The 27,707-nt window shown below is 35.8% G+C and overlaps 1 protein-coding gene across 4 annotated transcripts in view; it reads left to right on the top strand.

Moving 5' to 3' along the window:
- CACNA2D1 (calcium voltage-gated channel auxiliary subunit alpha2delta 1) overlaps positions 1-27,707 on the top strand; it is a 379,624-nt gene that overhangs the window by 172,750 nt on the left and 179,167 nt on the right. For all 4 annotated transcript variants that reach the window (XM_017835197.1, XM_017835200.1, XM_017835199.1 and 1 more), the window contains exon 4: positions 2,823-2,882. In XM_017835197.1, coding sequence (XP_017690686.1) covers positions 2,823-2,882 — 60 coding nt within the window. The remainder of the gene's footprint in view (positions 1-2,822; positions 2,883-27,707) is intronic.

Here is a 27,707-nt window from a genome sequence, read left to right as displayed (position 1 = left end):
ACAGGGCTAACGAGCTCCATCTGCCCGGGGGGCTGGGAATCGAACCCAGGTCGCAGCGGTGAGAGTCCTGCACCCTAACCACTAGACCACTAGGGTACTAGGAAGTACATTCTAAATGTACATTCCAGCTAAATTGTTGGATACATTGCAGCTAAAATTTTGGAAAATTTATCTAATAGCTGGAACAAAAAAAAATGAATTGATTGTTAGGCAATAGAGCAAAATGCAGTAATGCAAATGCAGTAGAGCAAATGCATTAAGCTGTGATGAAGAAATCAAAAAGGTATCTCATCCTGTTGCTGGAGCCTGGGTGCATAGGCTTGTGGTCACGTGTACTTCCAGTAGGGTGTTGGCTTTGGCTTTTTAGGAGTCAAGGAACAGCTGCTTTCTCATGGGTTATTATTTTTTCTAAACTGGTTGCTTGTACTTTTGTATGCGCTTGAGTACCTTTAACAGAGCTCTGTACACATACCCAAATGACAGCTTCTCATTTTGGGAGATGTTTTAAGGTATAAAGGGTGTAGATCTTGCATGTAGTGTTATTTTACAAGGTTGTTTAGGCAGGTAGGATGGGTTCTAACTTAAACTTTACTAAAAAATTCTTAAGGAGAATAAGAATACAATATCTCTTTTGTGAGAAATATTTTCTTTCCGCATTTGAGACGACAAAAAACATCCCAAAACAACTTCTTTTTTTTTTTAAATTTGCGTTAAGCATTTTCATTTGATAGTGCAGATATGCTGAGGAATCTACCAACAGAACTGAGGAATTTCAAGCTTGGCCACAGTTTTTCCATGCAAAATTCCTAGTAATGTTAATGGTCAGTATATATTTTTCTTCATAATTGATCTATTAGTTAGTGCATTTGGGTTCTGCTGTCATTTGTGGTTATCTAGGTACCTTAAGGCAATGAAGAGGAGTGTGAGAGAAATCTGAGGGCAGGGTTAACTGCAGCTATTTACACTTGCAGTAAGTGTTATATCTTGCTTAGCTACAGTCTGGTGAAATATGACTTAATCAACTTGAACTCATCAGAGGATATACAAATTTAGATGCAGAACTGGCTAGATTAAGTGAAGAAATTAGAAGGAAAAAGTTATTCTAGTGTATTACAAAAAATCTGAAAATACTGTAGATGCTTATGCAGTGCAAAAGTTGCTTTTTCCCACTGTAATGCATGAAGTTAGGGGTTTTTTTCATTAATGTGGTACTTGGTTCCTGTGGAGGTACTTCCAGAGGGCAATGCCTGTAAAATGCTCATACCTTTCTGTTAGCTAAGAATCATTTGAATTGACAATAAAACAATTGATTGGGGACACATTTTGTGGGAGCGCAGGGGTTTGTTGAGGTTTTTCTGGTTTTATAGAAAGATTACAAACCTGAAAAAAGGAAAATACCCTAACTTCTGCTTTCTGAAATGTATCATCCTGGTAGTTGTTAGAATGGGGAAAAGGACTGCCCACAGGGGATCAGGTAATACAGCAGTTGCCATCTGGGATGGGTCTGAGGTGAGGTTCTGACCGCTGCATCTCTGTGGTTCTGGCTTATATGAGCTTTCTGGTCATATTCATTTTGGTTGCCAGCAAGAACTGACAAGGTGACTCAACTGAAAATGTGACTTACACCACGAGTTCATTTTGTGCAGGAATTGGTCTGAGTATTAGAAGGATCATCAAACTTACTGTGCACATATTGTTACACAGTAAAGAATTTGCATCCCTACTTATCTGGTGGATATAGTCAGTCTATGTCTGTTACAAAGGGACCATGACTCCCTAAAAAACAATTTTTTGGGTTTTTTTTTTTTGGGGGGGGCCTGTAAAATAATTTAGTTATAAAAGTGAGTCACTCAACAGTTAGAACATGGCTGATTCCACATGAACTACATTCACATCAGGTAGTTGCTTCTTCAGAGCGAGCTGGCTTGCTTTCAGAATTGGTGCTTGCCTCCAGGGCTGTTGGCATGGGGAATGCTGTATGCAGCTCAGCTGAAGAACACACATTACCTTGGCAACTTCTATATGCAAAATTATAGTAAACTTCTCATGAGCATGTCCAAAAAACTTTTTTTTTTCAAAGACTTCAGATGTTGTATAAGGAGGAACATGTCATCCAACCCAATGGTTGTGTCTGTACAAGAGATTGATTTGAAAAAGCACCATATATTTATTCTTGTGCACTGTGCTTTGCTTCCTGTGGGGTTTAAGTGGACAGACTGGATTTCATTCAAATTAATGTAAATTGGAAAAATGCCCTCTGGGAGCATGCCTGTTATTCTCCAGCTGCTAATTCAATCCATGAGACCGGACTCCAGCTAGTCCAAATTACTGAGTTTTTATGGGTCCCTAATAATCACTGGGGTGTCAGTAGTTTCTATAATTGAAGCTAAATGATATAATGGAGAAATAAATGCCCATAATGCAGTGTTTTAAGATTCTAATAAGTACCTGTCATTGGATGGTAGATTAAATTAATATATATAAGGCAAGGTGGTGTGTGTAAGGAGAAAGTATTTCCAGCTAGATATCAGTGGATTTTGAACTTAACTAGAACTTCTTAAATGATATTGGAGTGGGTCCTAAGTTTTATAACGCATGATTATAGTACTTCAATAAGCAAATAATACAGAAAATAACATTTTTGAAGTAAGGTGGCGCACCTTTTTGAAATATACACAATTTTCAAGTAAGTGCAAAAAAGCGTAGATATATATAACTTATATAGAGAAAACACGTATAGGAAAAAATTAAAAAAGAAAGACTTTGCTATGTGAAGAATCAGTAAAGACTAAAATTTATGCCTTCTTTCTCTTCATCTTCAGCGTCTTGCTAAAGAAGCAGAGAAGTACCAAGCATCACATCAGTGGAGGGACGAGTTTGGGGTAAGTTTCAGTTTCTCTCCTTCTAAACTTCATGGATTTTTCATCTTTGAAATGTTAACTATATTCTTACAAATATGTTGTTTATATATCCGCTATATAACGGACATTTTATTTAATTCTGCAAACAGAGTCTCAGTCAGGGTAACTAGAGAGTAAAATGAACTTTTTCCTTCAGAAGCTCATAGGAAGCTTCACAGACCCAGGGATGTAGCTCGAAGTTGTACACAAGACATCTGTTTGTGTTGACACACAAGGAATGATTACAGAGAAGAAATCTGAGTGATGGTTGCTATCAGTTAAAAGTCTGCTACTCTAAGCACTGAAACAGAATCGTAGAAAAGATTTTTACAAATTGTCTTTTGCTTATGTGGAGGCAACAAAAAAGCAGGAAGAAGTTTAATACAAGAGGGTTTGGTTATCTACTAGACTTGGGAGTCATAGACTATTTTTTAGAATCCCTTTCTGTACTTTAGTAACCATCTCTTCAATATTCTAGTATAGCTGAAAGAGCTCCTAACCTGGTCAAACAATAAATTATCTTCTTTAGTCATTTCAGACTTTAATGAAAAACAAGCGACATGATTGTAAAATATACAACATTTTTTTTTATTACCAATCAAGACAAATTAATATTGTGCTGAATGATTATAAGCCTCTTAATTTTAGGCTATGGTTCCCTGCTAAGTGTCAGTTATTTACTATGCCTTTATTACCTGTTCCTTTGGAAAAAAAAGCAGATAGTGCTTTTACATGATGTTACTACAAACATAGACTGTGTTTGCACATCCACTGGAATCATAGTGGCACACAGTTAAATGCACAATTGTTGTCATGGTTTAACCCCAGCTGGCAAGTAAGGACTGCACAGCCTCTTGCTCCCACCACATCCGGATGGAGGTGAGAATTGGAAGAGTAAAAATGAGAAAATTCGCGGGTTGACATAAAGACAATTTAATAAGTAAAGAAAAAGCTATGTACAGAACCCAAGCAAAACAAGGAATTCCATCACCACTTCCCATGGGTAGGCAGGTGTTCGGCCATCCTCAGGAAAGCAGGGCTTGTTTGCACTTAATGGTGACTTGTGAAGACAAACATCATTCTAAATATCCCCCCCCTCCTCGCCCCACCCGTTTCTTCTTTCTCCAGCTTTATATGCTGAGCATGAGGCCGTATGATATGGAATATCCCTTGGGTCAGTCGGGGTCAGCTGTGCACCCCCAGCCTCCTCACTGGTGGGGCAGTGTGAGATGAAGAAAAGGCCTTGGCTGTGCAAAAGGCTCAGCAATAAAAAAAAAAAATCCTCAAATTATCAACACTGTTTCCAGCAAGAAAATAAATTCTACCCCAGACAAAAGCAGCACAAATTTCTATTCTGATCCAGTGTTACTCAGGCACTTGGAGATCTGAAAACAGATAAAGCCCCCTTAAGATCAGGACATACAATTCAGATAGGAGTGACTGGCTTTAGGAGTATAGAGAGGGTCTGGATGCTTTTGAGTGTGTTCTCTGCACAGGCACAGCTTCTAATACATGTAAACCACAGAAAGCATATTCCATAGAGATGTTATAATGAGAATGCTACAGTGACCTTTTCTGCTAATCTCTTGCTCTTGTGAATAGAAAACAAAACCTGCAGGTTTGATGGGCTCAGCACAGAACTGTGTGAATACAGTCAGAATCTCTTTCTAGTCATATTGCTTCTATGGTGTATTCTGGCATCCTGTCAACAACAATGGCTCAGATTTTGGATTTCTTTTTAACCTTTCCTTGCAGCGGAAGTCAGTAATACCAGAGAGGCTTCAGACTTTATCAGCATTCATTGCCAAGGAGACATCTCAAAATTATTTTGAAATGTTGTTTTATATTAATGTTGTGGCTCAGGCAAACATTATGATCAGTATTGAAAAAACAAATGTGGTTGGATTTATAATAAAGTAACTGCAAACCTAGCTTGTACTTTACTGTTTTGAATTTGGATGAGAACCGTGTGCACCATATAATAACCTTGACATTAGGTTACGCAATTAAATTTCAAATAAATGTATTAAGCCTCTTATAATTTAATTTGTTCCATTTTTGCCAGAAGTAATCTTTCTTCTCTTCTGGCCTACTTTTTAGAAAATGCCTGCTCAAATTAGTTTGCACACAGATCTTTCTGATAAACTTAATTTTCACTGGAAGATTCATTCTCCTAATGGCTGTGATAGAAAATAGAAGATAGACTGTAAAACTTTCTGCGGTTGAGGGTTCTTAAAGTACTTCTGATAGCATTATGAATGGTCTACATCATGCAGTATGAGGTTCATTTCTCATCCAGGACTTTGTTTTGGGTGATGAAAGCCCTTCCAGCAGCGTTGCACATGAGTCACTGTAGAAAGAAACTCATGGGACAAGCTATTTTTGTTTCTAATGAGCTTGTGATCAGCAATGTCCTTGACAGTCAAATTGCAGCCAAATAATAGCCTATGGAGTTTTAAGGAGAAAATTTCACAAGCATTCCTCCTGGTGAAGTACTTATGAGCTGGTTTGAGTGGAACATATTCAAAAAAGGAAGGGCAAAGATGGCTGACCATAAGACCAAGGTCTATACAGAGCTACAAGGAATGTGTCAATTAAAAGACTGCCAGAGTGTCTGTACTTACATCTTATTCTAAATATGAGTGTTTATTGCACAGTTCACAGCAAAAGAAGCACGTAAGCATTAAAGAATTTATTTTCAGGTTAATGTATAATAAAAATTCGGCATCCTCGGGTACAGTCTTTTGAAATTAGCTAGTAGTGGAAAAAACCTTTGAAGATCCAGATTTGGTCCCTCAGCCTCTTTTTTGCTATTTCAGCTAATAATTTAATGTAAAGATTGTCCAGTCTGTGCAAAGGAGAAAATATGCTTGTCCTTTAGAAAAATAGTTAAGACTAAACTATTGAAAAAAATATAAATCCACATCTATTAAAATGTGGCAGCACCCCAGTAAAATCCTTCTTATATCCAATTTTACTTGAAAGTACATTTTCTTCCAACGTTTTTATTACTATAATATATTATAGTCCAACTACTTCAAGAATACCAAGCAATGAAAAAGAAAAGTGAAAATTTAAATTTTGTCTTTTTGATAAATCATAGAATTAAAGAATGGTTTGGGTTGGAAGTGACCTTAAAGCTCATTGAGTTCTGATCCCCTTGTCATGGGTAGGGACGCCTTCCACTAGGCCAGGTTGCTCAAAGCTCCATCGAACCTGGCCTTGAACACTTCCAAGAACGGGAGATCCACAACTTCTCTGGGCAACCTGTGTCGGTGCCTCACTACCTTCACAGGAAAGAATTTCATCCTAATAGCTAATCTAAATCTACCTTCTTTCAGTTTCATAGAATCATAGTTTATGCTGAGTTGGAATATTGGATTGTGATATGTTGTTTCCTGATTAAGAACAAAGTTGGTTAAAACATCTGAACTGCAGTTTGCATCTATGGCCCTAAAATAATACTTACCTGTTAGAAAGCTATTAGGTCTTTAGAGAACATTTGTGAAGTTTATGAAGGTAAATCAAGAGTGCTTAGCTTCAGACATAAGAAATGCTATTCTCTGTTTCCTATTCCGTTGGTGTTGCCCAGTTCCCTGCTGCATGTACATCTGGGGGAATTAAGCCTACTTGAATGTTTTTAGATTAAAGCAGTTACAACTCAGAGGTACAAACCAATATATCTAAATGAATCAGCCTTGTCATTTTGAAATTTCATGTACACTACAGAGTGAAAGAGGGGGTGGGTTTGACACTTGTGATGGTCCAGTTATTTTTCTGGCATAAAGATGCATGAAAAAATTGTACATGGACTGGAAGAAGGAAGGGAGAATTCTGTATGAAGTAATTGCTGTTATTCCCCAAATGGGTCTTCTACAATTACATTTGATACCACATTTGATTGCCTTACAATGGTTGATTAACTAAAGCAATTTTGTTTCCATTTCGGTTGCAATATTAATTGTACATACACATGTATAAACATTAGGGGTATCTCATTGGTATTTTAACAAGGGAAGTCTATATGCATGGCCTATTAACATCCATGTATTTATATGAAGACCAAAACTCAGACTTTTAAGAATTAATTATCACATAAAAATGCCCCACAAAAAATTCTTTCAATATGCCTTATCTTTAAACCAGTACTGTCATTTTATATTCTTCTGTGTAAATGATGATTATCTTGTCCTGGTATTTCTGAGACAACATTTGCTCTGATGATAATATGCAGGCTGGTGTTTATGTACCTACCAGGCTTAAAAGTAATGACAAAAAGTCATGGGAATATGACTTTGGAACTATGATTTTTTTTCTAGTAGAAATGTAGGCTGCGTAAAACTGTAGTGAAAAGTTGCTCAGCAAAGAAATGGAAGATGAAAAGAATAACTGAGATAAAACAAGTCTATCACAAGAATTGATCCAAACAGTGACCTACAAGAGCAGAGCAGTAGTGGGAATCTCTGTTGTATCTTGCAGATTGGAGATTTTCAGGACTGTCTGTAATTTACTGCGGATGCTACAACAATGCTAAAACATTGCATCTTAAAAGCCTCAACTGGAAAACAAACAGACCACCCAACAAACTTTCAACTTTAACACTGTTTCACTGTAAAGAGGCAATTTACTAAACGTTTTGTCTTTTGAAAGAGGAAAAAACTCTGTGAAGGAAACAAACTAGAATTCTTTTTTCTCTCAGCTCATCAGAGGGAGGATACAGCTCTGTCATGGATTGTACCTCTGATATTCCTCTTGTGTGCAAAGAGCATCTGTGAGAAATGATACTGTTTAGATTTGGCACCAGACATGAGGTACAGGGAACTGGTCCCCACAGGCACAGAGCAGATGTGGGATCCTTTCCTAGTAAGTCATATATACTTTACAATTTTGTGGAAGTTTTAATAACACTAAACACAGGCAAAATGTCAAAGCTGTCTGTATCTTCACACAATGCTCTGATCCAAAATTCAGTGAAATAAATCTTCCATTGATTTTGATTAATTTTGGATAATGCCTCACACTTTTAAGGCCTCTGTGACTGTAAAAAAAAATATGCCAATGATTGATTTAAATTGACACATTTAAATGGTCAAGGTTTTAGGGAGGATATTTTATTCTCTGAAGGGCTGTGTACCACCTTCTCATCTATGACCTATAGTTTTCATTTGTGTATAATTTAAATTGAATGTGCCTGTCTCACTGAAAGGAATGAGATAACATTTTTTCTGCCGGTGATCGTTTGCAGTTGGACATCTTTCTACTCAGGGGATGGAACTATGTATGTGCACTGGGAGAAGCATGAGAGGAAATAAAAATAAAGCATATTTACCAAAATTAAAGGGTTGTTCTGGTGTCTATTTGATGTTTATCAAATCATTTATACCTTTTGACTCATGAAAGTTCACTGGGAGTATTGCAGGAACAAACATTTCTTCACTATTTTCAATAGGGTTTATCAAAGAGAGGCAGGACATACAGTAGTTGCAGCCTTCAAAGCACACTCAGCTCAGCTTCCTAGGATCTCCATCATTAGTGAGGAGAGTTTCACCTTAATGTAGAAATCTGCTGTGAACATGCCCATGCTGAAGTCTGTTTGGAGATGTGGCATAAGCCTTACCAGATTGGTGCAGAATTTGTCTGGCATTCCCTCCTGGGAATAGGATCCCACTGTTCAGTTGTCTGTCCCCAGCATCCTGCCCCTGATGTTTGGATTCTTGTTTCACAAAGTATCAGTGTGTCTTCTGGCTTACAGATATCTAGGAGGCGCTGGTTAGATATAAGAAAAATGTTTTAAAGGCAATTAAAAAAAAATCCATGTAATTAGAAAACTTTTTAAGAGTACTGCTGCTTGCTACCTCGCCTGGACTTTTATAACTTCTTAGACACTCTCAGGTGAGTCTGTCAGTCTAGAAGTCATTGATTTCCTCTAAAATAAGGGTTGCCATAGGAGATCTCTTCCATGGTTTTGTTCTATACTATATCTAACGTGATCCTGTATAAGAATTACACTAGTATGAGTGATAGTGTAATTTGAACACATTTCTAATCATATTTGCAATCCTTCATTTATTTTTTTGCACACTTTAGGAATTTTAAGATTATAAGCAGGGATTTTAAATGTGTAGCCATAGAGGAGCTAGCTTTCCTGCGATATCTTTTGGTCTTTAGGTATTGATTATTTACCATCTCTTAATATACTTACCTTGAGTACAGGAGTGTAACTTAATAGTATAAATCATTGCAAGGATCTCATCTGTTCAGTGAAATGCTTCACTGATTGGAAACTTGCCAAAAAAGCTTTTAGAGTAAAGTGAAGAAACACCTTCAATCATGGTTGAGGCTTTCAAGCATTCCATTTTATCTGAAAAATCAAATACGCTAAAGACATCTAATACGGTTTTTACTTATTGACCAGACAACTAATTTAAAATATGTACAGGTTCTGAAAAAGAAGCGGAGGAAAGGACCTGGTTAAGAAGAAAAGAAAGAAAGGTGTGATTTCTCATTATTAAGCCACTATACATATGCATTATCACCTTCGTTTTGACTGAGGCTTTAATGGGCTTTCAGAAAAAACATCTTATTAAAAGCAAGATATACTATTGTACTCAGTTTATTAACACCCTGTAGGTTCTTAAGTTTACAATAGAGAAGTACAATATGCTAAGAAAAGCTTTCTACAGGTTGCTATTGTGCACATTTTCTATGAGTTCATTTAATTTGTGGCACAGATGAAGCTAACTAGTTTTGTATTTTACCTTTCACCCTCAAGTTCAGTCGCTCATGTAAATACGACATAATTAATATGTAGCACTGCTGTACTACCTTTGATGAATCAGTAAAATCAACTAGAAATGGACTTCAGGGATGCTGTTTATTTTGTCTGTAAGCTTCTCTGTGAAATATTTTCAGTTCAAAACTAAAAATATCTTTCTCTACGATTCGTCCTTGCCAGTATAACTAGGATCCTCTGTTTCCTAGGAAAACTCATTTCCCCATTGCCCATCATGTATTATCCTGACCCATCTTTGTCACAACTCATTACCTTTAGAAAGAGAAAAAGGAGCTAACATGGGAATTGGAAAGTTTCCATATTTAAAAGTTTTTAGGCTTCTAGACTACCAAGAAGCCATGTTCCTAGAACAGGGGCTTGTACAGTAGTTGAGAACAGAAAATATTTGATGTCTGCCCTATTTTGCAGTTGAAATACAGTAGAAATTTTAATATGAGTTTCAGTCTGCATAGACTTGCAAATGCTCTGGAAGTACGAGGCGACTCTATTATTAAAAACTGCCTTTTGCTCAAGGGATTTGAGAATTCTTATCCTTCAATCCCCTGAGTATAGTCTAATTCTCATTAGAATTTAAACAAGAGGTGGAATTGTGGCTGTTTTGTGTCTTGAAAAAATGATGATGTGTAATGGAGGTAGTGTCAGATATTTCTGTAGACTTGGCCACAAAGCAAGAGATGTGTATAATACAGAGAAACTCCTCAAAATTAGCAATAACCTAACATTCTTCTACATCATCCTATAAAAATTCCATGCTTAAAAATTCTACCTGATTTCACTCAAAATGTAGCTGGTAAGCATTTGTTTTATTTTTTTCCAGTTAACTTTTGCTATCAGCTTTCAACAATTCATAACTCTGTAAATAAATGCACAAACAACTCTAAGTCTCATTGAAGGGACATTAGAACTTAGCAGGTCTTGAGATCTTTAGGACAACTGTATGACTGTGGTTTGTGTGTTTATATAAAACAGTATCATTCTGTTTTCATTTTGCCATTTGATAGTCCCAAATTATACTGTACTGAAATACTGTCTATTGTAACTTTCTTGAAAATATGAAGGATAAATATAAAAGTGATTCTGCTTATCCAGACTGGATCCTTGCTTTTAAAAAAAGATGAATAATCCCTGATGAATTATTAATTCAGGTAGGATTCTCTTCTTAGTCCTTTGGGCATTACCACTTCTCAAGAGGATAACTTCAGTTTTACATTTCTTAAGAGTTACACATGGGAACAGTAAAACTAAGGAGGTGGCTCTACTGATATTTTTCTGGGCTTGCACAAAATTCTGGTCTTTTCTCCAGATAAAACTTTTTAGTACTTTGTCTGTGACTTTTTTTCGACATAAAACGTTAAAGAAGACTTCCAGCAAAACTTTCCTACCAGACTGGATGTTTTCCATATAGGCAAGTTTAATTTAATTTTCTAGGGGTATCATAGTTTAAATGACCTCTAGACTTAAAATATTCTAAAATACTCATTTGTAGAGAAAGTTTTGCTGTAGCAATTCCCCATCTTTCAGACAGAACATTTCAGTTTTATTTTACTAGTATATGCAGGTATTTTGTGATAGAGCTGTGTTGCTACAGCAAAGGATGCTTTTGTTTTGTTTTGTTTTGTTGTTGTTTTTTTTTTTTTTTAAATTTGGTGAGAGATGCCAACAGAAAAAAACAAAGACTGGATTAAGACTGAAGTTTTTTCAAAAATATTATCAATATATTTATTAATTCCAAAAGATAGTTGTTGACATTTCTTCTGGTGACAGCTGACTTGAAATATTTTCCTTTTTACAGGGGATCACGCTACATGGGAGATTTAATTCCAAATACTTGCAGTCTATTTCTTCCCCCCTATATCTATATCTATGTATATAAAGATTTGCTGATATTAACCTTGCTGCATAAGGCTTTCAACTGATTTAAGTCATGTTTTGAGATTCTGAATTCAAGGTGGAGACTTGCTTTTTAAATGTACGAATGGTAAAGAGGAAAACAGGTGGTTAAAGAAGGAGATGAGGATCACTGGGCATTTTTGAGTGAAGCCTGCGACTTCCTAAAGCCATAGGTTGTTCAGCACATCCCAACTGCTGAAAAGTGTAGGGTAGGGAGTAAAAGGCAGAGGGCCAGCAGCGCCAGGAAAGGCTGTAGTGGGTGAAGTGACCCTGTGTTAGCAGAAGTAATCTCAAAGCTGTACGTTTTCCTGTTTATAACCCATTCTTGTTGGTGCATATTTCATTTCAGAAGGAGATGGAGTCTTAATTCTGCCTCTCTCATGTATTTCTCTAAGAAATAAGCTCAAGATTGGAACGCTATTGCATTTCTAAAGCTTACATTTATAAATCTATACTGTTGAATAAAACAAATCTATGGACCCGATTGTTGGGCTGAGTGACAGAGATTATCAGTGTTCAAAGTATACTTGTGACTTCTCTTGGTGATATCTAGGAAGCTCTAAATTATAATGTGTATATGTTTCTGTACCTTTCTGTTCAAAGTTTCTGAAATTGTGAGAAGGAAATGGTGCAACTTAGAAAATAATATTTTCAAGGCATAAAATTTGGGTGTTTGCATGCTTCAGGTCTACATTAATTACAGCAGAGCACACAAGAATATGTTAGAGTGTAAAACCTATAGAGATAACACTGCAGGCATGTAGAAAGCAAGACAAGGTATAACCTGGTGTAGACCTGTCTACACAGTTGACTGAGAATGGTTCCTGGTGCAGGATATGCCACAGAACATGTCTGGATGTTGCTCAGGTGTCTTGGGGGCAGCTCTAACAAACACAATATGGATGAATAGCAGACTGTGTTCAGGACTGATCTGTGTTTTATTTTGAAACATGGACATCACACTCTCTCTGGAGAATAAAGCACAGCATGCTCTATCCTAAACAGTACTGTTACACATCAGTAAACATCTTGTGTCAAGAATAGGCACCAAGAAGAAATGCTGTTCAAGAGAAAAAGAATTCTTTGCAGCAGTAACTATGTATCAGTTACAGTTAAATATACTTTGAAAGTTGGAAGGAAAAACCCATCAGTTTAAATAAGTTCCTCAGACATTCTAACAACAGAAGTAGGGCAAATATCCCACTGTATCTGTGAAAATATTTACAGTGTTATGAACTATATTATGATTGTGAACTATGAATGCTGCTTTTATGAAAAATAACTTGACACAGACAAGAAGACTGGATTTCCTTTGCAGATTCACATCAGTAGCTTTTACTGACACAAGAATAGTTCACTGAAGTAGTTATACATACTAATAAGAGTAGAGCAGTGAAGATCCATATATCTAATTGAACTTGTGTATGTTTTTCAGGAATAGGATGCACTTAAATCAATTAATTCACCTCCTCATATCATCTCGATATTGATAAGAAAATATTAAAATAAATACAAGTGAATGCACTAAAACCTTTTTTTTCTGTGCATGAGCTCTGCAATACTATATTATCAAGAGGTTTAAATGTGAAACAGATCAGACAGTTTTCTTTATTGCTTCAAGATACTGAGGGAAAGCTTACAGATTTCTGAGTATTAGATATGCTTTTTGCTATTGTTCAGTGTTTGTAAACAACATTTAGGTGATATTTTAAGAATCAGTCAAGGTTTAAGCTTGTGCTAGTCCTACTTAAATAGATGGAGTTATATATATGCATGAACCAATTATGTAAATTTTCATCTGTGTATATACTTATGCATGTATTTATATATGTATCCACATGTATATCTATAAACAGGTACATACTTTTAGGGGAATCTAGTGTTTTCCAGGTCAGCAAGGGACTAAAGCTAGTGGGTTTAAATAATTTGAGAACACAAGGAGTTAAACTGGTATGTGCCCATACTTTTGAAATTTTACCTTTCTCGTGTTTTAAAATCCAGGAACATTTCATATTCAATATGAACAGCATCTTTGTGGTATACTGCAGGAAATAAGCCCTGGCCCTTGGGCTCAGTTTGCACAGTTGGCTGATATTTGCTCTCTGCTGGAATCCATGGTTTGCTTATGCCTATTACTTTCAATTCACTGTGTCCAAATAACACACAGACTGTGCTGGTCAAATCAGGATAGAGGGGTTTAGCACAATGCTGATAAAGTGCCTTAGATCATGTAGCAAGTGTTTAGAGGTATTTGTAGTACAGTACCTGCTGAAATAGTTTGGGAGGACTTTCCCAGGCAAAGAGTAGCTAAGTTAGGATGGTTTCTGCTCATAGTTATCATCCCCATCACATTGTTTAAACTTCCTAAGTAAAACCAAAGAAAACAGTCCTTAGTAAGGTGGACAGCAAAGTCTGGAACCTGAAGTGACCCCTCTCTTACAAGGAGAACGGAGCAGGGAAGGGAGGGAAAAGAGGACCAGAAAGTTTTGGCTGTTGCCAAAGAGGTCGTTGATGGGAAAGGTTTCAGAATGACTGCTTTGCTGCAGCCGTCTTCTGCCTTTTCTCCGTTTTCACTATTATGTCTTTTCTGGACATGAACACAGCATTGTCCTTGGCAAGACTCTTCACCCTTTTTTTGCAGCATTCCTTCCTCTTTTCTCTTCAGCGTAAGTTTCCCATCTTCCATTACCCCTTCTTAAACACTTGTTGTTCCTCCCTCTTGTGCTTTCTGAAATCTCAGTTCACACTTCTGTAATACTGTGTAATGGTGCTGTTGAAAGCCGAGCTGAAATAGTCTCAAGCAACACAGCATAAATTTTGGGGAGCTAAGTGAGGCACTTCTTCAGATTCAAATCAATTTAATTTAATATATACTTTGCAATTTACTTCATACTCCCTTCTGCACTATGATCTTCCAGTGTTAAGCTCTTTTTTTCAGTAACCTCCTTCACTGGGTTGGAGGAGCTTTTCTGACTGTCTTTTTTAACAAATACCTGCCTTAATTTCACTCCTTTTTCACAACAGATAGCTATTTCACTTGTTTAGAATTTCTCACATCGTCTCTTTCTTCACATCTTCACACTTCTATGATATATCTATCTGTCCACTGTGAATTTAAAAAAAAAAAAAGATGAATTTCCAAGAGTGCTGATTGGTACAAGAATTTGAAAGTGAATTATACAAAATGTAAGGACCTGAGACTATGTGTTACCAAGGTGGTGATACTGATTTACTTCAGTCCTTTGAGGCAGAGAATAGTTACTTTAAGTATTCTAAACATTTTTATTCTAGTTCATCTACAAAGCTTCCCCCATCACTTAATACTAGTGTTCTCTCAGAGAATGTGGTGTGAGTGATGGCTGAACTTCAGGTGAAACAATAATAAGCAAAGATAAGTACCATTATTTACTTAAAATTTGAGTGAGGTCCAGAAAAGATTTTGGGAAAGTGGTTACAGCAGGGTTAGAAAAAGCTGGGAGGGATAGGAAATGTAGACATGCAGTCAGTGGCGGGGTCAGGAAGCAGTGAGGGCTGGCTGCTCCCAGAGCTGGGTGGCTGGGTCTGGAGGGGACCGATGGGTGCAGTTCTGTGGGCTGAGCAGAGCAGGCAGAGCTGAATGCTGATAACAGCCTCCATGAATGGTTCCAGGTGATGGATGGATGCACAGCGATAAAAGAGACAAATGCGGGGGCCTTGTGGGTGTTGCCATCAGAAGGAAAAGGGAACGAGGCCAGGTAAAGAGATGAGCTTGTGCTGAGCTGCAGCATATGTCCAAAGAAGGAGTCTGTTGGAGGGCAGAGGCCCAGAGGATATGGGACAGGGACAGGACTGGAGACAGCCTTTCCTGTCCTGTCGTTGAGATAATAGGGCACTGAGGGAGCCAGACTGAGCTGAACTAGAGGTCCTCAGCCTGTGGGAAGAGAAGGGATGCCCTGGGGTTCTGTTCCGTGCTGGGGAGGCTCTAAGGAGGCACTTGGCCATCAGTGGTTGTCAGCTGATACTGGGTCCTGACTGCTCTTAACACTGCAGGGTGTATACAGGATATAAGGATCTCCTATCCAGATTTTACTGAGGGAGAAAATACTAAAAAAAAATAAAATTTTCAAATGTGAAAGGGAAAAATAAAAGTCTACAGCCAGGTTTAAAAAGACATAGTCCTTTCTACACACAATTCCAGTTGAATTGCCAAACAAAATTATGAAGAAAGACATAATGTGTTTTAGCAGTATCAATTTCTAATCTTGCTCATTTTTCTTTATATAATCTTGTGTTTGAGCATCTTGTCTTTTACTATTATAATTTTTGCTATTTATTTCTCAGTTTATATTACTGAAAATTAATTTTCCTAAGTTATATAAAAATACTGGTTTGGGTTTTGCTTGCATTTTTGATTTTTTTCCCCTCCTACTGGACTGTTCTGTTCTGTTTAGTAATGAAATATCTTCCACAACAGCATTGGAGATGTAATTATTATCTAGTTTCCTTTATTTTTGTTTGTTCCCTGTTTTTAAAGAACATTTATTTTGGTAGTTTTTTCCTCTGCTTCATTGTACTCAGGAAAATGGCAAAACCAAGGAACAAGTCCTCAACTATCTCTAGAAAAAAGGACTGGATGTTGAAAAGAAGGCACATCCTTTCAATATATTACAAAAAAAAACCAAGAAAGAAAAAATATATGAAGTCTTTTTAAATTGCATAATTTGCTGTCAAAAGCTGTATGGGACTCCCTGAAATTAAACAGCTTGTTGTTGTGACAGTGCAAATGCTCATCCAAGCACCTTTCCCTGCTGTGAGATCCCAACCAGCTTAGTCACAAGTTTTGGTGTGTCTGTATTTCTTTGCGTTTTGTGGAATAAGCATCAACTACATAATGAGTGAAAACCCCTGTAGTGATCCATGGAAGAAAACACAAATTACTTTTCATTTAGTACAATTGTTAAGATTGAGAATGAGAAACATAATAGCAAGATGTTGATACAGCTCTTAAATCTTACTGCTCTTTCTGCATGACTTCCAGCGTACCAGTGTAACATATCAATAATTAAGAAGAAAAGTAATTATGCTTTAATTATTTTTGATATGAACCTTTCGCTTGCAACGATTAACTGGAAAAGTCTTCATCATTTTATGTTAAATAGTAAAATGAATGACATTTTCCAGCTGCTGGCTTGTCTGATGCGACTGAACTGCTTCCGAAATAAGGTGTGCTCATGAAGCTTTGCTTTATTGCTGTGATTGAGTGCAAGACATGCACAAAACGGATGTCAAAGCTGAATAATTAAATTAGGATTCCTTCTGTTCTTTATTAATTAGGTGAGCATGGGATATTTCTTAGAGCATGGTAACTGCTGTCCAGAGTTGCTTTCCTTCTAAGACATCAGAGATAGAGAAAAATAATTTAAATTAAAATCTTAACAAAGATTTATCTTTATAAGAGGCCCATTAAGATAATGAACAGTCAATATGACAGGAATATTTGTTCACATGGGTAAGCCAAAACCATCTGAAAAGAAGACATGGCCTGACGTGTTTTGGACTACATTACCTTGTGAAAAGGTACTTGTCACATTTAGGAGGAAATGAAGATATTTTGTTGCATTGTTTTCTAATTACCAAGTAAATTGTGTACAATTAGTTATAGCAATTGAGTGTTTTTTTCTTTTTGTAAGTTATAACTCTGTGGATTTTGTGGACACACTCTAAGAGATTGAATAAACTCAATGAAGAATTGATGAAGGCAGGGAAAGAGATCAATGCTTCTAAAAAATTTATTAGAGATCACTAACTTAACAGGTCAGTGTCAGCTATGTAAGATATGATCCAAAGTTTGGATCCGACTTTCATAATTTATATGTGAAAATTCATTTTTCCTGTGTTACACAGTATTGTAATACCCTGCAGAAATACCTTAAAATCTTTTTGTATTTTAGTTTTTACATATGGATAAATGAGGAAAGAAAGATTTATAAAGCTTTCTACTGCTGCAGTTTAAGGAAAATTATGCAAAAGGTTGGCATTTTTCTCTTCCAGTGAGATTCTTAAAAGGTATTAATGTTAGCTGGGTATTTTTACTTAGAATTTAAATACATTGACTTCATGTGATATATTCCTCGTGAGATACTATTTTATTTTTTTTTTCTGAAGAGGGTAATAGAGGGGAAAATTTCTGTTTTTGTGGAACTGTTTTAACCATTGGATATATTCTCAAAGTGTACATGTATATATAAATACTAGTCTTACACAGTTTCACCTTTCATTTTAAAGCACTTTTTAAAAATTAGGATGAAGACATAAATTTTGTCTTAATTAATATATCATACAAAACACTGTTTATCAACTTAAATCTCTGAATTTTATGTGAACATTTAAAGAGGAGGATGACAGAAAAATTGTTTGATAGCACTGATTTTATTTTTATTTGGTATAATTTTAGTAGGGAAAATACTTTTTGCATTTTATGTATTTTACATTTTATCAATTTGTATACAGTTTGCTATATATTATATTCGGTAATTTAATAAAATATTCTGAATGGATCAAACAAAAAGTTCAAATTTTTTTAGAGTTAAACATATACTGAAATAATGTGGAGGTTTTGTTTTTTTTTTTTTCTTCCCTTTGTTTCCTGTCAGAATGGACATATTCAAAGGTGAAATTTGACTTCATGGTCTTTAAGATCACAGGATGATTCCTGAACTTCTGAAAATTGATCCAGATATCAACCCACTCATATATTCTCAAGTTTAAGAATAATTACCAGCACTGATAATCCATAATTCCTGCAGCATTTTGCAACTGCCTAAAACTTAATTTTTTTGACCAGACACAAAACAATCTCTTTAAGAATATGCTCTGCATTTCATATAGTTGATCATAGTGACTAAATTTTAAAAGTTATAATTCAGTTACTTACATATAGCCGTTAATTGTTTAATACATTACAAAGTCAGAGGGATTAAGACAGTATAAATTTACTTGTGTAATACTGGTGGTCATGACTTGCGGAGTTCACTTTTGTGTAGTCCGTTCCTTATACATTTTATCTTGCCTGGCTATCTTCTGATGAAAATGCAAGTGGTAAGAGAATTTTCCATTGAGAGTCCTGAACTCCTGTCATGATCTATCAGCAATTTTCCTGATTTTTGTCTCTACTCAGCACTGATTAGTTTTAGCAGCTTCTGATGGACTAAATTAATACAAATCTGTATGCAAAAAGTGATAAAAATATTCTTTTAAAATAGACATACGCATTTATCCTCAGATTCTTGTTCTGAGCTTTGAGATGATGCAGGTCCAGAGCAATATCCTATGGACTGCTGACCTCAGTGTACTGCTGGGTTTGGATAAGCCTTGGACTATCCCCTCTTCAGCCACTCTTATGGATCACTGAGAAGCTAGACTCTTGAGTTTTTATTCCATTGTGATGTCATATGCCCAAAATTTGATTCCTTTCAAGTATTTTGTAACCACTGATTGCAACATTGCTAAACACGTTCTTATTTGTTGGCTGTAATGGATAGAACACAGTGATAATGTAACAGATGCACACTCATTTTTGGGAACAAATTCTATTAAAGGTTTGCCCATTGTTTGGTAGAATATAATCTTCTAAAAGGCTTTTGCAGATTTTTTTGGAGTTGGAGGACTGGCATATTTTCTGTATTCAGTTATCATAGTGCAAGAGATTCATTACATCCCAGCAGCTCCATAAGTATGAATTCAGAATGCTAATTTCCTGTGAATCTGATGTAAACTCATGTCCAAATTGTTTAACTAGGCCTCTGTACTTTACTGGTACCAGTATTTACAATCCAGATAATATGCAATCAGTTTAGACAATTTTTTAATTTATTATTATTTATTTTATTTTTATGTTCTTTCATCAACTAAAGAAAGTAATGCTAAATAAATTAAAATAAACATACTTTGCTGCTTTAATTAAACTGATCAGATAGTGTGATATAGAGGTTAATTAGCTGCTAACAAATTAATTTCATTTTCCCACCTGGAAATCTGCTTTGTAATCACTTGCATTTTGTCTTATAAAAAGAAGCCATTTGCAGTTGCTTATACTTTGAGGAAGTTACTGTGATGAGAAGATTAGCAGTTTCCTGAACCTTTTGGAAGAGTATATTTACCAAAATTAAAATGGATTTAAAATATTTTTGTTTTTCAGGGTTGTCTCTGTCTTCCTTGCTTTTGACTTAGAGGACTGGAGGAGGAATAGAGAGGATGGTTATTTGTATTTCTTTATATATGTAGCCAGTTCTTTAAATTTGATTTTCTTTCCTGGTACACGCAAGTACATAAAATCCTAGACTTTTTTGTCATCCTTTGGGGACATAGTAAGAATACTGAGGGAGATTTATCTGGATTTGTTCTAGAGTCTGTTTTGTTGACTGTAGTGTGTTTCATCTCAGTACGAAATAAAATGGCTTGAAACAGTCTTTGGAAAAAAGTTGTGTACAAAGTTATGGTATTTGCTACACTGCCTCTCTATCATCTTCTTCCAAAAAAACGTTCTAGATTGAAGTTAAAAATCATCCTGGCAGCTTAAGTAGTCTAATGGTAGTTTCTTACAACAATTCTTACAGTGAAAAATATCTAGAAATTGGAGTTTTGTTTGACATGGAGAAGTTTTTCTTATTCTTTTCAGTTTCTATGATCAATTCTAGAGATGTGAAGACAGAAGTACCTTTTTTAGTGTTTGTTATGCCTCCTTTTGAGATTGTGCATACAACTTTAATACTCTTCATTACTTCTCATTTTTCTAAGTAAATGTATAATGTACTATAATATGGGCACTGAGAAAAAAAAAATCCTATTTATTGCACTCTGTGAAAAATAGCGGGGTTTTCTCCTGAGATCTGAATGTGATATAAAAAACTTCTTACTCAGCTTTACTAATTATAATTTGCACAAGACAAATTAAATGAAGCGTGGTTAAATTCAGCATGTAATCAGATATTGTCATGGTGAAGAAAGGAACATGAGACAATGTGCCACTGTGAAGGTCATGCCATTAAGTGAGCCAAGAAACGGATGGGCTGTGGCAGAAAATCACAGAATCACAGAATATGCTGAGTTGGAAGGGACCCACAAGGTTCGAGTCCAAGTCTTAACCCTGCAAAGGATCATCCCCAAAAGTCACACCATGTGCCTGAGAGTATCATACAAATGCTTCTTGAACTCTGTCAGCCTTGGTGCTGTGACCAGTGCCCTGGGGAGCCTATTCCAGTGCCCAACCACCCTCTGGGCGAAGAATCTTTTTCTAATATCCAACATAAACCTCTTCTGAAACAACTTCAGGCCATTCCCTCAGGTTCTGTCACTGTCACCACAGAGATGGGGTTACAATTTCCCCTCTAGAGGAAGTTGTAACTGCAATGAGATCTCCCCTCAATCTCCTCTTCTCCAGGCTGAATGGACCAAGTGCCCTCAGCAGCTCCTCATACGTCTTCTCCTCCAGACCCTTCACCATCTTGATTGCCCTCCTCTGGACACTCTCTAAGAGCTTAATATCTTTTTTATATCGTGGTGCCCAAAAGTGCCACAATATTCAAGGTGAAGCTGCCCCAGTGCAGAGCAGAGCGGGACAATCCCCTCCTTCTCCCCGCTGGCGATGCTTTGCCTGTTGCCCAGGACATGGTTGGCCCTCCTGACTGTCAGGGCACTGCTGAGTCATATTCAACTTACCATCCAACAGGACCCCCAGGTCCCTTTTCTGACAGTGCTTTCCAGCTTCTCTTTCCCCAGTCTGTATGTATACCCAGAATTGCCCCATCCCAGGTGCAAAATCCAGCACTTTTTCTTGTTGAACTTCATATGGTTGGTAATTGCTCAGTCCTCTAACATATTGAGGTGTCTCCCTATGCAAAAAATAAGCTGAGACTTGACCTGGTCACAGTGCTGGTGAGTTGGCAGAGCCCAGCCTGGGGTACATGGGATGCTTGCCCCAGTCTGGGCTGTGGGCAGTGGCTTGGCACCATTGCTGGCTGGTTCCACCCTGATGCTTGGCTCTCCTGACATGTCAAACATTCACATGACAACGTTCCTCTACAGTCTCTGTTACTGGGGAGTTTATAGGCAGGTGTTGCAGGATGCCAGTCAAATCAGTCCATGGCATTATCATGTTTTTCCAGCCTCTCATGTGTTCTCTTTTCGTTCACCAATGCACAGCCTGTACCAGGGCTCATTGCACTCCTTGTTGGCACTTCCATGTGTGTCATAGCTTGCCACACTCAGCCTCTTGCACTTGGCCCGGCTCTTGTACTTGGTTCCTGATCAAGGCAAGGTCGTGATGTGCCTGAGAGATGTAAGTATTCAGAAGGTCTAATACTATAATATATGCTCTCCTATTTGAAACACATACTTGCTCTTACAAGTAAGTGTCTGCCTTAAGCCATTGATTTTACCATGATTTGGTAAAATAACTTACCTCTCAAGCTAGAGTACAGTGTTTTTAGGATATGCATTTAAATAGCTTTTGCATTTTTAAAATGCATGATATCTTAATGTACTTCTTCACAGAAATTTCATGTTTGGGGTTTTTTCAGTATTATTTTCATTGCATGAGTTTCTGAGTTTTAGCTGAACCATTTGCATTAAATGTATTTTCACAATCAGTAAAAGTGAGGAAGAAAATGTAGGGTTTGCTATATGAAATGCAATGCTCTAATGCAGAATCCAGAGTTCAATATAATAATAATTTTTTTTTTCTAAATAGCAAAGCTCTATAACTACACTATTCACATGGTCAGGAGAAAGGAAGGAGAGGGGAAAAGGTGAGAGCAGGGCAAATGTCTATTACATGTACAGATTGTGACTTAATTATTTAAAGATATTTAAATGACCGTTATTCATTATTAGATATTCCAAAGACTTGTATGTTCAGTGATAGGAATTACTTTAAATTAGAGAGGTGAGAGCCTTCAGTTTATGGGTCCTGAATTTGTGAAGATGCAAAGTAGGGTCCAAACTTCTCAGAAATCTGAAGTCTAAGGTTCTTCAAAGGTCCTTGTAGAAATAGGATAGATACCTTATAGATACCTAGAGATTATCAATGTTGGAATCTCATATATTTCCAAAGTTTTAGATTCTACTAAGTTTAGACCTCGATGAACTCTTTCATGATCTCAGTTTTTAATTCAGATGCCTAAAATCTGACCACCATCAGTGTTGCAATCTTTGGATCCGGTCTCAGATCAAAATTCTTCAGAATCAATGTCAAGGGCTTGAAAATCTATTTTTCATATAGTATATTTTTATCTGACATCTGTATCAGTATATTACACTTATCTGATAATTTATCTGTTTATATTAGGCTTCTATGTTTTAGTCCCACTGTTTAGCATGCAGATGATTAATAAATTACTCATTTTATTTATCACTCTGTGAACAGATAAGTGACTGCTGCATGAAAACTGCCTATAAATTTGAAGGTTTCTGGATTGTTAATTTCAGCAAAGGAATAACCTGTAAATGAATGCTGAAAAAGTTGATCTTTCTCACCATTTAAAAGAAAGAATATATAGCACCTTTAATGCTCCTTTATATTATTTCCCGAAATCCTCATCTTTTCATTTCAATCATTAGTCTCAATAGAATCTTGAGAAAAGCCCTTTACACAAATCTGATGAAAAAGGCTTATCATAAATTATAGCGCAAACCTGGAAGGTTTTAATTAGTGTATGAAATTTAGTACTCTGACAAAGCAGTTATTTGGTCGAATTAGGTTTTGGGAAAAAAATGTCTAACTCAAGTGTTAGACATTTGCCCATATTATGTGTAATATTGGGTCATATTTCCTGATGGGGATGTTATTTAACTGGTTAATATTTTTAATGTTTTTATTAAAAATATTTTAAAAAATATAATTTCTAAGTCCTTTTTCAAGATCATGTTTTAAGTGCACTTTCTAACTTATTTCTTACAGCTCATGTTCAAACACTGTACTTGCATACATACTCTGTAGTTATAATTGCAAATGGTTTACTATATTGCCTGGCATTTTGTTCACTTTGAAGACAAGTGATAAATCAATATTTCCACACATGGATGCTGAATGAAAAAAAAGTTACTAGCTGCTAATCCCCCTCTTTTACATGTGTCATTTCACTTATATAAAATTACAAAGCTATAACAAAAGAGATTGTAGTAGTTGGCACTCTTTCCTTCTTTTACCCTATTTGCAGGCTTTTATTCCCTAAAGTTATCCTCTTTAGAAATAGACATAATTTTTTGTATGGTAGACCATATTTAGCTTTCTTTTCTGAAGAGTCTAATTGTGCCTTAAACTGCATGTCAGACTATATAAGGGATTAAACTAAAACTGCCTGGCTTATTTGTCATACAATTTATTAGGATGGGTTTAAATCTTAATTACCTCAAAGGTATTAGTGTGAATATTTTTTAATGCACTTCTGTATCCAAGGGGACACAACAAAATATTTTTTAAAATTAAAACAGATCTTTTATGAACACTTAATGAATTTTGGGGGTTTTTTTTAGGATTTGTAGGCCTTTACACTAATTTCATTTGGTCTGCCTATGAAAAGTGAAATGGACAAGTATTATTAATATTTTTATTGCCACATGCTGAGCAAAAGAACACCAAGTTCTTTCATTAATGTGAATGTCTTTTCCAAATGTGTGGAATTAATATTATTTTAAAATGTTCTCAAAATTTGTATCTGTAATTTTAAGAACTTATTTTTAAACTAAAACATCAAAATCAGACATATATTTGCAATATGGTTTGGTTTCTTTCAAATTTTGATTTCTAACTCTACCTCATTACCTGCAAACCAAAATAATCCTCACTAGTTGCAGATTAGCTGCAATATGGAGGAGCTTTTATACATTGCCTCACTTTGGGTGCTTTAGCACTTTTCTGGGTAAAATACTTAGAAGTCATGGGAAGTATCCTGTTTTAAAAGAAAACCTAAATAAACATATTTGCCTTAATTTCAGAATTTAAAACATGCACTAATAATTATGCAGTAGTGTATATATGTATATACAATATACATATATATGCAATATAATCTACTACATTAATTTTATATTTGCCTCCAGTGGTTCACTGAAGTTGAATTATGGAGATCTTTAACAAACACTCTTCTGTTTTCTTTTCTGAGGGAGTTCAATATCTTCTAACATCTCTGAAATGAATAAAAGTGTAATTTTTTTTGCTTCCACATTTTACCTACAATTGTTTTTGAACTGCAACTTTAGGGGAAAAAGGATAATTGTGATGTCGATCTGAATTAATACATTACGTTAATTTCTTAATGTATGAAAAGCTGCAGAAAAACAGTTTCTTAATCTTCCTTTTTTTTTTTTAATAATTTATTTTCTGGTAGTTCATTAGAGTGTCTCATAAAGTTCTAGTATTCATTTCAGGCCTTTCAATCTCCCCTGTAGGCCTAACACCATTTTGGGCTCCATCACGGGCACAGAGTTGCATAAAATCCCTAGGGAGCCCATGGACAGACCTGAGGGCATATGTAATCTTAACCACAGATTCAGTGAAAGCAACAGTTCTGAACTGACCACATAGGGTGTTTGTAGAAAATCTTAAGGCTTAGAGTATTTTTTTTTTCTTTCCCGAATGAAATGCAAACATCTCTTGTGGGAAAGCAGATATTTCAAAAAATCAAATATACAATCTTCCTACCAAAAAAAGAGACATCAGACTAGTTGGTGGGGCTCATATTATGTGGAAAATTCTTGGAATTCTAGCATAACATTTAGAGAGGGGGTTTTCCTACAGACACCATAATGCGGCAGCAATGACAAGGAGCTTTCTTTTTGGCACTTGGTAAAGGAGGATGTATAGCTTTTGATAACAAAGTGGCATAGATATATTATTACAATTTACTATACATTATTATCTGTAGTGTCAGATATGTCTTGTTGTGGTATAATCCCTTTTTATTGTTCTTGAAAGAGTGTGATTGTAAAAAAGTTTTATTTCCTGTGATGACAAGCCAACTTCAGTTCCATTCACATAATCCTGAGTTGAATTTAGGTATTTATTTGTTAAATCAATAGACTGTGTCTGTAAAGTTGCTCAGTAGAGAATCAAAACCTGAGTGTAAGTTAGTGTTGGAGTGAGTTCAAATTTCATTTGCAGATGTGTGTTTCTTCAAACCTCTAGACATAGACGCTATAGAGACCAGAAACTTTGTATTTTATGCGGTGAAATTCAAGAATTTATTAATAGTAGCCAATATGTAGTGTTTCCCACTTGAATTGTTTTATACCCCAAGCTGGAAAACAAACAACTATTGAAATGAAAAGCAATAAAAAGACGGTGGAACAATCTCACTTCAGCAGATAATACTTAAAATGGAAATGTGGAAGAAAATTATTAGGATAGAAAAGAAAATAGTAAGAGTCACAAATAAAACATTTATGACCTGGTCCTTAATGTAATTTTTATATGCCTTGCCTAATACCCTTGTCAGATACTGAAACTGTTTGCTTTGAAAGGGGAATTAAAGACAGTGAAAACTACCCTTCACCTTTCCAATTGCATAGGTTTTGTAAACTCATATACTGATACTATGCTAAAGTTTCTAATTTATTCATATGATCTCCTAAAGTCTCTCTTTCATAAATTCAGCTTCAGGACTGTCTTATTAAATCCCTTCATTCATTAACAGAAGCAATAGAGAATATTTACCCCCTCTCTCTCATAGCATTACTGGATAAAACAAAAATAAGTATCTCTGATATTTATATTGCACCTTAGGCTTGCTGACCAAGTGTGTTGTATTACGTGGTGTAAAGAGTGTACAACAGTAGGAAAATTCAAATTCTTTGTGTCAAGAAGTTAATAAATAAGTAAACTACTCACATGAGTACCAGCAACAAAGCAATTTGTTCTTGTCAGCTAGAAGTAGTTAAATTATGAAAAATTGTCCTCTAAAGATCTGACTGATCCATGAATCTAATTTGTGAACTGTACAGCATTTATTGTGTTGTAGCACTGGGTATCTCATATTTTCTGTATTAAGAGTAGTAAGATATGTCTGATGTCAGTGTTAGTTTATGCATTATATAGGTAATATATCCAGGCAGGGTAATGAAGTACAGGGTATGAATAGCCTAACAAAATACCTAATTCATTTGATATGGGGAGATGTTTATTTTAATTAATTTGTAAACATATTATGTTTCTGAAACATAATTCTTTAATAGGTGATTTTAAAAATACTGTTCAGTCCAGTAGAAGTACATAGTAAAGCTATGCCAGCTTCGAGCAATTTAAACAAATAGATAGAAATATAAAAGATGAGGAAATATAATTCTGACAATAAAGAATCATTTTGTTTAAGTAGATAAACACAATTGTATCTGTTGAGGACAGTGTTAAAAATCCTGTGTAATAATGATTCTACAACAGGGTGTACTGCTAGGGTAAACATGAGCAATGGGGAGGGGCTGAGGAAATAAACTGATATCTAGATGAGAGTCAATGCAGGAGAGGGCCTAATAGCATTGTTTTTTATGAAAATGTTCCTTTTAAGAATGAAAGCAGTAAACAAATCCAATATATACATAATATCCAGAGAGGTATGTCCATATTGCTTTTCCTGCAGCTCATTTTTCCTGAACAAAACCTTCCAGGGAAGGATTACAGGGGAACTGCTCTAACACAACCTAATGTAAAGAGTTTCTTTTCCCTATCTTCTGAAGTGAAACATTTTTTTTTTTTTTTTTCAACTGAGCAGATCACTTTGTGATGAAAGCACTTGTGTTAACGTTTCTGGCTAGTACCAATCAGAGTTGGATCCTTTGCCTGCTAAAGAATCAGATGGGGTTTTGAAGAGACCAAACTATTTACAGCCATGTAAAAAGTAAGAGGAACCAAAGAAAATAGAATCTTTTGCCTCTTCCAACGCACTCTGAGGCTTCTACAGCATTATATGGTCGTTTCTTTATAACAATCCAGTGAATAAACAATTAGCTTATCAGTCATCATCAGTCTTTAATGATTAAAGGAGTTTCCTCCTGTGTCTACCACACCCTTGTATCTGGCTTGATTATCCAGATACCGATACAAAACCAACTGACCTGTGGATAGAACAGCATCTTGATGGAAAAATGCATTTTGA

This window comes from Lepidothrix coronata, unplaced genomic scaffold (genome assembly GCF_001604755.1).
Source record: "Lepidothrix coronata isolate B3197 unplaced genomic scaffold, Lepidothrix_coronata-1.0 Scaffold251, whole genome shotgun sequence".
Lineage (NCBI taxonomy): Eukaryota > Metazoa > Chordata > Aves > Passeriformes > Pipridae > Lepidothrix > Lepidothrix coronata.
The sequence above is the reverse complement of the archived record's forward strand: the minus strand, read 5'-3'. Positions and strand labels throughout refer to the sequence as shown.